Source organism: Styela clava, chromosome 4 (assembly GCF_964204865.1).
Source record: "Styela clava chromosome 4, kaStyClav1.hap1.2, whole genome shotgun sequence".
NCBI classification, from domain to species: domain Eukaryota; kingdom Metazoa; phylum Chordata; class Ascidiacea; order Stolidobranchia; family Styelidae; genus Styela; species Styela clava.
The window spans coordinates 12,945,757-12,957,333 of NC_135253.1; the positions used below are offsets into that span (position 1 = coordinate 12,945,757).

The window sequence follows — 11,577 nt, forward strand, 5'->3', positions numbered from 1 at the left end:
GAACACTGAAAGGGAGAAGTGGATGAAATTTTTTCCGACGAATAGGGAGGTGGTTGAAGTCACTAAAAGGCTGAACACTGAAAGGGAGAGGTGGATGAAATATTTTCCGACGAATAGGAAGGTGCTTGAAGTCACTAAAAGGCTGAACACTGAAAGGGAGAAGTGGATGAAATTTTTTCCGACGAATAGGAAGGTGCTTGAAGTCACTAAAAGGCTGAACACTGAAAGGGAGAAGTGGATGAAATTTCTTCCGACGAATAGGAAGGTGCTTGAAGTCACTAAAAGGCTGAACACTGAAAGGGAGAAGTGGATGAAATTTCTTCCGACGAATAGGGAGGTGGTTGAAGTCACTAAAAGGCTGAACACTGAAAGGGAGAAGTGGATAAAATTTCTTCCGACGAATAGGAAGGTGCTTGAAGTCACTAAAAGGCTGAACACTAAAAGGGAGAAGTGGATGAAATTTCTTCCGACGAATAGGGAGGTGGTTGAAGTCACTAAAAGGCTGAACACTAAAAGGGAGAAGTAGATGAAATTTCTTCCGACGAATAGGGAGGTGGTTGAAGTCACTAAAAGGCTGAACACTGAAAGGGAGAAGTGAATGAAATTTCTTCCGACGAATAGGAAGGTGCTTGAAGTCACTAAAAGGCTGAACACTGAAAGGGAGAAGTGGATGAAATTTCTTCCGACGAATAGGAAGGTGCTTGAAGTCACTAAAAGGCTGAACACTGAAAGGGAGAAGTGGATGAAATTTCTTCCGACGAATAGGAAGGTGCTTGAAGTCACTAAAAGGCTGAACACTGAAAGGGAGAAGTGGATGAAATTTCTTCCGAGGAATAGGAAGGTGCTTGAAGTCACTAAAAGGCTGAACACTGAAAGAGAGAAGTGGATGAAATTTCTTCCGACGAATAGGAAGGTGCTTGAAGTCACTAAAAGGCTGAACATTGAAAGGGAGAAGTGGATGAAATTTCTTCCGACGAATAGGAAGGTGCTTGAAGTCACTAAAAGGCTGAACACTAAAAGGAAGAAGTAGATGGAATCTCTTCTGATGGATTGGTAAATTTGATGTTTGTTTTTTATTGTTCAAAATTGGCCGTTGGATTTTTCATTTCGTTTTTCTAGTGAACCTATCTATGACTTGTGCTCGATTTGACAGCAGGTAACGAAAATAAAAATCTAAAAATCTATTCGGGACTTTATATTCCTCATTATCATTATCCAATAGAAGTGGTAGTAAATTCTGACAACAACGCAGGGGACACGATAAATTACTATAAATTTTAAATTTGAAAAATACGATGAATTTTATTTGATCTTCGTCGTGTGGGTATTTACGTAAAATAAACAAGTGGCTGATCGTTTTATATGGCATCAAGATTTTAAATAATTATGGCTTAACGTATAATATGAAATAGTTTATTTAATTTCAAATTTGATAATAACTTTGAGTCTTTTCAATTGCGTTGCGTCGTTGAAAATTAAGAATATAATCTTCAGTCACTTTTATTTATTCCGTAAAATTACCGTTACTAATACAACTATAATCAAGACATATATTTATATTTTAACAGTTTTCACTTCCAATAATATATAGAGTCCGAATATCTGAATTAATTTGTAAATCGATGTTAGGGAGGTAATACCACAAATTGATTCCGCTAAACTTTTTGTGTGCAGTTTGCTTATGGTTTTCTCCTTGCCTTGTGATGTGAGAATGAAGATGTTTCTTCTGATTATAAACTCGGGAATATTGGTATGCGGTGGTGCACTTAACACGTCTGATTGGTGAAGAAACATTCTTGTGGTCGAGACCTAGTTTTCTCACTCAAATGGATAGAAAGACTAACGCGGATATCTCGAACGCGCAACGCGCATTGATGTTATGGTTGCGTCCTCGTATGGAAAGCAGAACCTAATGCACAATCCTGGTCCTTAGTTATATGATCGTTCACTGAAGTTTTCCCAATACCCCGATTAAATACTGCAAAACTGTACATCTCTAGCCAATAGTTGTTAGCGTGGCCACACTAACAAAATTAAGCATTCAACCCGATTTCAACACGATGAAACTATAAATATATTCATATATAGTGAATTTTTGTTTACGGAAGCTGTAACTTTAGTAGAACTTATTTGAAATATTATTGTTTACTATTCCATCGCTAATAAAATACATTTTAAGTTTCCTAATGGAATATATGTTTAATACACACATTAAAACCTCCGCTAACGATTAGAAAGAGAATGCACTGAATAATTTACAAATTCTGTGACTTTAGCAGAACATCTTAAAATAAAGAGACACTGCCTGACTTTTTACTTCATTGCCATTAATGGTTTTATTCAAACGGGATTTTTTGAGATGCAAGGCAATGAGGAAAAGAATCTATATTCTATTCGAGAGATGTGTCACTACTTCTATATTTCACATCGATGTCTGAAATTCCATATGCATGCAAATATTTATTTTCGAAAATGAACATTGCAAAGAACAAGCAAAGACTTCGGGATTAGTAATTCCCCTTCCTCATTTAGGGATGTCGAAAACGTATCAAGCGTGATGCAACAAAGACAGTCACATTAAATGCCATTCGTAATTTTTTTCTTTAAGTAAGACGACTAAGTTGAGTTGTTGCAGTTTTCGCGCGCAGCTTAAAATTTGAAACTTTAACTTCTGATCAATGCAAAAAAAGTGTGATTCATCGATCATCCGTTCGGTTTTTAACTTTCTGAAATATACGCGGCCCGCCCAAGACTTGCAAACCTTAATTTTGACCTGCGAGCGACAAAAGGTTGCCGGCCCCTGCCCTGTTAAATCTCAACCACCCCTATATTCGGGGTGCACAATTTAAATTCCTACTTCTAATTAGTATCCGGAATCTGTCGTGTTACTAGTTCAGATGGGCGGTTAGGTGCAGTTACAAAAAGTTTTATTAATAACAGCGACATATCTCCCACCCTCCTAAAATGCAAAGCTCGGGAGCATACCGAACCAGATTGCACCATTAAAATTACGAATGTATAAAATAAACGCTAACCTATAGCACATTAGCATTTCCATCCTGGATAAAGTAGGGTCGGTTACTTTATTTCATTCAGGATTTTATGAGCAACCTGTATATTATCATATGTTATTTAAGACACAAATTCCATATCATGATTCTCATGACGCATGAATTAAATTCACCTCTCGTTCCACAATCGGAAAAGCGTGTAAATTTGTAGATATCAGAATATTCATTTCTACGGAGAAATGAAATAGGATTTTCATATTTATCTTCTCTCTGAAGAGAATAAATCCGATAAGACGTCTTATTCATATGGCGTACCACGGCCCCTTGACGGGTTACCAGTCCATGTCGGATTGGTTAGCCTTGCTTTTCTTAGATGCTTGGAAATGATGGTAGAGAAAGTCGAAACAGAGCAGACAAACAACAGAAAAATAACAAATTTTCAACTTCAGCTTGAATTTTATATTCCGAAATACAACAATAAACCAGAGGTAGAATTCTGCTAAAATCACAGAAAACATGATATAGGTAAATCGCACATTCTTTTATAGTATATATTATTATTATTACATAAAAATGAAAACTGCATTACCACAATGATAAACTGACAAAAAGGACCAATTCTAGTGCATCTCCAGCCTGGTAAAGCATAACTTTAATATCAACAATTACACCTAAACAGAGCGTGTGCAATAACAAAGCAAATTTTTGTAGTGATGGAAGTATTAAGTGCGCGAAAAAATAGAAAAATACCTCGGGTAGTGAGGGAAAAATATTTGGCAAATAGAACACCCAGCGATTTCCTAATGCATCCACAATTGATAAAGATCAGAAAATACACTTTTTTATAACCAGGCTTACCATATGCCCCAGTTAAGTCGGGACAGTTATGATTTTGACAAGAAATTACAGAAAAAGCAAGGTTTGTCTAATCAACACTGTCTGGTTTTTGTTTCATATATTTGGTAAGCCTGTTTATAATAACAAATACAAGTCTCGCTCTAGACACCATAGCACATCTATTCCAAATACTTCATTAAAGATACATAGTGACTTATAATATGTTCATACATTGTTCTAATGATATTGATGATGAAAAGTAAGACATACCGGGTATGTTTAAATAGCCTGGTTATAAATAATACCAGTATACTTTTAATAAAACAAAAAAGTAAAATTGAAGCTTTGATGCCTTCATCAGTGACTCATCACATCACCTCTGGACTTAAGAATTTACAATATTTAAAAAAGTGTACAGATAAAGATACCTCACTCACATCATCTCTGGACTTGATAATTTCCAAAATTGACAGTATTTAAAAAAAAATCACAGATAACTTGCTGTACGATCATAACCAAAATCAAAATTTTAATATTAACACGTCTTCAGACGTTCACAGAAATTTTGGTCAAGACAAATTAAAATATGAAAAATTACCTGAAATATATATGTGCAAAATGTCAAGTATATTTAAAGCAATTCGATACAAATGTTATTATTAAGTCAAAAATAACCTGCAATGTTCTTAATAATATTCATGAGAATAAGATTTTTCCAGGAGGTGGAGTCCACTAAATGTTTGTATGTTGCAATGTAAAATAAGTACAGTTAATAACTAAGTTTACCAGAGAAACTGAATTTCCCATGACCTAATTTTATTTCAACAACAGAAATGCAAAAGCGATAAAATATTTTAAAAATAATCGGGACGGCGCTCCTGCTATGGCTCTCCACTGTAACTAATATAGCTTAGTAACGTACTCTGGATAATTGCCTAGAGCAATATTAAGGATAGAATGTTCCATAAAGTTTTCTCTTGATGACATCAAATTTGACTTGGAGGCTTCATATCAGTTTCAAGGAAGCCTTTTACGGCCGTCCCAACAGAGTTAACGTCAAGTAAGAATGTATCATGACCGTAGATGGAGTTTAATTCATAATATGTGACTGCATTATTCCCTGAATATGATAATAAAATGGTATCAGACTGTTAGAAAATTGCAAAGAATAGAACCTCCATGGAACGACTCAAATTCTCAACCGATTCATTTCGATATTTTAAATTCCAAATGTTTGAAGAAAATAATAATTAATCAGCTGAAGTTTTACTGTATAACCAAAGCGATCTTCAATTAATTTATGAAAACTATAAATAATCACATCAGTGTTTTTCTCAACTTTCCAACATTTGAACATGACATCCAATATTCCATATTCAAAAAATAATTTTAAATTGCATTCGAAAAAGTAGATTTCTTGGTTTTGTCCATTCCGCATCCACAGTTTATAATAAATTAAGAAAAAAAGGGCCACCATTTATCGAGATATGGATAATATTGCGCAACATTTTATTCACAAAGTGGACATCTGTTGACAAAGAACACAGATGACCTGTCTAAGTATGTGAAAGGTAAGTTTGCCAAAGGTCGATTTTATCAATATTTATATATAGAATAGAGATATATACCTGCTTCAGTAAGTTTGTTTGCCAACTCTCGTTGCTGCCATACTGGGAATAATAAATCTGTTGAGGCTCCCATAACCAATGATGGACAACAAACATGTGATAATCCTGGACTATCTTGTGGAAAATAATCATTCAGGTCGAAAAGATCCATTGCCTGGAATATGGAACAAAAATTACGTAAGGGAACATTAACTTGCTGAATCTAATTATAAATGGAGAGCTTTCATTTTTATTTACAATTTAGTTACAATTTAGACATACACAGATACTGTTAGACTGATATCAGCTAGACTTCGCGACGCCTCAATTACCTTCTAGGTGAGACAGTGGTTTCTATGTTCAGCCTACCTATTTCTTATATGCTATTATCAATTATGTTGTCTGGAATTAAAAGGATCATATTGGCCACCCCTTTCGTAAATTTAGGTTTAGACGTTCAGCAAACTGTCTGAGTAATTGGGTTCCATGTTTTCTATAATTTATGAATTTGGAGTGGCCATTACAGCAAGAAAATCACATATAATTATATATCCACCCAAGTATTCGAGATTCCATTCAATTCGAAAAAAATATTCGACTTGATTCGGGAATCATCAGGTATTCGGAACTGTTCAGCCCCGGTGATAAATAAAATACCCCGACTGCAATGAAAAATCATCTTACTTTTGAAATATATAGCAATGAATTAGGATCAAACTTTGTGCTGAATGCAAGTCCTTGATACTCAACATATTGTTCTATTTCGAATGTCGGACATAATGATACCTCAGCATTAGGTAGTAATGCACGCCCAAACCTTTGCTCCCATTCAGGACCACTGCGGTATGTTAATGTTGCTATTTCCCTGAAAATATTGAAAATGGGAAAACTGAAAGAGGAAAGAATCACCTTTCATTGTTTTTCTACTAGATAGTTAATGGGTTGGCTTGATCATATGTCAAACCATCGTTCTCGTTCAATCCCCATACCAAGTTGGGAATGGTAATTGTTACAAGGTAATCATCAAGCCTAGATGATCAAGCTTCATTATGTGGCATACCTTTCCAAATTGGGTATGGAAATTAGTTAACCAGTTATGAGTTATCATACATTCTAACCGGTAAACTCATGCAGGGTAACTCTACCTCATCAGCGATGAGATTGCAGCACATTGCATCAACGGTCAAGACCCATGTTCCGGAAAATCAAGGCAAATGCTAGAAATATATTCAATTTTGGTCCTAGACAACAACAAAAAAAACATTTTGTTCTTGACCACGAAAACATATATATATATTACCTTGCCAGTTTCATGCCATGTAAAGGATATTCACCATCATAATAATGTCCTTCATTCCAGTTTTTATCTTCCATGATACATCGACGTTGAAGATACCTCAAAGCTATTGAAGTAGGTCGAGACTGGGCACATGCAGAAATACTAACCATCCTGAAATATGTTTTCGAAATTTTCATGATTTATCGGAAATTTTAAAGATTCTATTGTCTGTTAAATCATATAATGTCCCATGACATATTGAAACAAACAGTTTCGAGAGTTACAGGCCCATGAAATAAAGTCTCTATTACACTAAAAACTCTCAAGTTGAAAAAAATTTATTGAAACTTTCGACTGGCGTACCAAGATTACAGATGTGTTGAAACAAAGATACATTCATAATTCGTAATATACACTTTGAGAGATGTAAAGATAAGTATTGCTAACCTTTTCAATCTATCTGGATATAAAGCTGCATATGCCAATGAACACATTCCACCAAGTGATGATCCAACTGCAGCATGTAACTGTATATTAAGAAACAAGATGAAAAGATGAATCATTCACCAATATAAGGGAGGTGCTGCATTTAATAACCAATACTATGGCTATAAAATGACACGAGTTGTGGCAAGAAATCTATTTTCATTCGAATACCTTTTGAACTAAATTAACAGAGCCAAAACAATGCTGCGCCAGTTTTTGAACAACTTTACTTACCACCCTAAATGAGTAAATGAAAAACATGACACGATACAAAGTTCGTCAAATCAAACTTTGCTGGGATATTATGGAGTATAGACCATTTTACAAACAAATTTGTTTGTGAAAGTTCCATAAAAACCATAAATGAAGTTACATTCCGTGACAAGTTACCCTTGTTGTAAATTCACTAAATACGATTATTACGAAATTTTGGCAATTCAACAGCGCCTAAAATAGAGTTTTGTTTTATCTATCACTGGCTCATAAATCAAGAGTCGTGGTATTTCGTTAGCATTTACTTCCTTATTTTCAGTCAAAAATGTGTGCTTCAGATCTACCCTCTTAACGATAGATAGATACGACGATAGATAACATACTGCGGCCGTTTCAGTTCCAGGTGAAATAAAACAATTATCGGCGTTATATACCGACGAGACTGAACCCGACTTTTCTCCCGAAAAAGTTGATATAAACTAATTAATATCTGCATTTATTGTACTAAATAAATTATACTCATTGGAATTGCAATAATAATTCAAATTTGATGAATTCGCAAAATCGCAAAAATAAGAAATTGGATTTATTCGTGCAGCTTACCACTCATTTTCATATCTAGAGTACAAATGCTTTTATTTTAACGTAAGTCGGGTCCTTCTATAACGCAAATACGCAATAATCACATTTTTCTGCGTGTTTTGTGATGTAATAGTCAAGTTTACTCCAGCATTACACGAATGACTAAAATATAGGCAGAGTAGTGTGGATATAAGTGATTATTATATGCTCTGAGAGATGTCAATGGCCACTCAACAAAAAATATAAAAATCAATAATGCGCATATGCAATATTTATACTGCTCTATTATCCGTTTAACCGTTACAATAATATCCGGATATCAGATAGCAAAATACCTCTTGGTTAACCGGTTATCCAGATAATCCAACCCTACTATATAAAAAGAATTTAAAATACCGAATACAATTATTTCATATCTATTTGCATTCTTTGGACATATTCATGGCAAATGAAAATTAATTATTTATATATAATATGGCCAAATAGTTCATGTCACATTTTTCAGAAAAGGATCTTCTGTCATTATGGACCAGAAGTCATCTCTTGGTCTGTGTTTCAATGTCTTGGTTTTGATCTAAGGCCTCATGTCCACTTCTAGGTTTGGTAGTTACAACTAAACTGTTACAAAAATGATCTTTAATTTGGCATAAGATAATATGGTTCTGCTGCCACGACACACTATATCATTGTTGAGTCATTGGCTAACATTTACAAATAATAGTACTTCCGATGACTACTTGAAGTTTATTTGCATAAATAAAATGAAGCCACTATCAAGATGACGCACACTATACGTCTGTACACTACGACTTACGGATAATGGCAATAAAAATAAAACTTGATATTGATAATGTAATATAACGGATGTACAATATTCAAAAGTAAGTACGTCATTGATACAATAATCAGTGATGAACAAAATAAGTCGAATATTCGAACCGTTTCAAAATTGATTATATTCGATGTATTTATTTCTTGAATTTAGGGAATATTTTAGAATACAATTGATTTAACTTTTCATATTCAGAAATATTATTCCAGATTGTATTTGAAATAGTAAATTACTTGGTTTTGGCCATCCACCCACATAATGCAAGATGAGAAGACATAATTGGTATTGTTAAGAAACAATGCTGTTTGATTAAATCATCTACCTTAGTGATTCCAAAAGCATCAAGAAGTAGGATATTTGATTCTACCATATCTTTAACACTGATCATTGGAAAATTTGATCCGTATCGTTTATCTGTAGCTGGATTTATAGAAGATGGTCCTCTGTAATGATAAATGATGCACTACATGAATAAATGTCGTTGTTGAACTGAATTGACGTCTTATTATACAAATGTATCATATCTTGCTTGATAGCTTTACAAATATTGCATCATTCAATATAAACAATTAGTTTGCACAGATAACTCATTCAAAGGGACCAAGATAAAATAAGCCCTTAATAAATATTAATATCAGCATCATATCTTGTATGAACAAATTACATATAAGCAGTCCAAAGTCCAAAATATACAAATTTTATGATCTCGAATTAATAGATATCACCCATGGCAACCCTTTATTGCCAATTGTTAAACTCGTAGTGTTTCTTACGTTGTTCCATAGCATCCGCCTAACTGATTTGTACAAATAACAAAAAATTTGTTAGTGTCCAAAGCGAGGCCGGGCCCAATAAATTTCTCCCACCATCCTGACGACGGATTTTCCTGCAGGATGACAGAAAAAATCGAGAATGTAAGCTAAACATTATCAAACATGCAGCACAATAAAGCTACATCAAGGTTTATTTTACTTTATTTCTAATAAAAAATATTGACAATACCTGATAGCTAATAAAATCATGTTTGCCTAAAGATTGTGACTGGTTCCTAATATGTACGAAAAGTATAATTGCCAAGTATTATCATCAATGTATAATTTACATAGTAAGCCTACATCTGGAAGTTTAGCCATGGCTTTAAACAATTTTGAATTTATCGCGGACAAAATGGACTATTTGCATGTCTAGTATTCTAATACAAGTGGAGCATTTTGATAAGGGAATAGCTAAACAGGTCAATGTTCCCGATGCATGGTATTCAACCATGTTGAAAAACCAACATTCTCAAAATTCATTACAAATTTTGATGTGATTAAATCACTTTTGCATTTGTAATCTATAATTACAAAAAATAATACAATTTTTCTCAGTGCCCTCAAGTGTTGGAAATAATCATCCTCCGAAAAGTACTAAAAATAGGATTTGACATAGGAAAAAAACTTCATCAAATACCTCATGACTTTTTGCATGGGAGCTCGCAGATAAGCCAGTAAATATCAATACTGCATTGTCACGATCTTCATTTAGTTTTCCCCATGTTTCATATGCAATTTTCAATTCTGGTATTACGCAATCATTGTATAGAAAATGGAAAGGTTCATCATGATGAAATAGTTTATACCCGTCAACAACTTTTTGATATGATGGTTCAGGGCCTTCTTCAAACCTGAAGACAAAAAAATATTTAAATCCTGATAAGATGATAAATTCATAATTTCAAGAACAGTTTCTCTTTTGGATCGAATTAACTAACACAGGTCTCCGAGTCCAAGATGTCCCGACATATGGTTCAATAACACAAACACTAATTTGTCTCCGAAATGAGGGCGTCTGGCATGATGGAAGATGCGTCCATATGCACCATGCTCGAAATAGATTATTGTACAGTGTTAGATTTGTGCCGATGTGGAGGCCCAAATCTGTCTCGTAAAGGAGGGGATTGTACTCAATGTTATAATTAATATGTTTTAATGTGAAGGCTATTCTTGGAAACCGAGAACCATGCCAAACTGCCATATGATCAAAATTAAGAATATTTTAGTTTTTGTCTTATAATATAAAGAATATACTTCAATGCAATTTTTTGAAGATGAGCCAAAGTACCTTTTATTTAGACATGGAAAATCAAAATTGCTTCCTTTAAATTGAAGTTCAGCTTCAAGTTGTGTTTCACTCTGTTTCATTTGTTGTTTATAATAAGGACTTGTTGTGATTGTTCGACACAAAGATTGCTTCAATATACTCTGAGCTCGTCTGGTTCGATTGCATCCTTGAGCAAAACTGGTACAAAATTTTCTTGTGGGATTCATGACTTTAATAAACAAAATTCTAGATAATACAGTAACATTGATTGATCAGTAGGTACTGTTTGATAAAATTACAAAATTTATTCGACCAAGCAAATACTGAAATAAGTAGCCTACATGAATAAGAAAGTATAGCATTTGGTATATTTCTCTATACAGCTATACAGTATTACTTCCCTACTATCAGTATGAAATTACCTATTTTCAGACCCCCCTTCCCCCTAAGAAAATTAATTAATTTTATCAAAGTTCTGAATTAGTTGTGTGCCTTACCAAAATATTAATACTATCACATACACACAAAAGATAATATTGCAGTACTTTTCAACCTCACATTTTCTTGAAATATTTTTTTTTAACCTAATATTTCTAATGCTAAATTCTACTTAGTCGAAAACTAATGCAACAATCTCACAATTCTATT

General features: G+C 33.8%; 1 protein-coding gene across 1 annotated transcript; it reads right to left on the minus strand.

Moving 5' to 3' along the window:
- Positions 1-3,447: 3,447 nt before the first annotated feature.
- Positions 3,448-11,222, minus strand: LOC120326722 (uncharacterized). The gene is made up of 9 exons (XM_039393059.2): positions 10,951-11,222; positions 10,300-10,513; positions 9,621-9,733; positions 9,170-9,290; positions 7,182-7,261; positions 6,756-6,905; positions 6,140-6,320; positions 5,477-5,630; positions 3,448-4,968 (listed from the first exon to the last, which is right to left on the minus strand). Exons 1-9 carry the CDS (start codon positions 11,154-11,156, stop codon positions 4,835-4,837), a joined length of 1,353 nt encoding a protein of 450 aa, XP_039248993.2. The 5' UTR covers positions 11,157-11,222; the 3' UTR covers positions 3,448-4,834.
- Between the last annotated feature and the right edge of the window lie 355 nt (positions 11,223-11,577).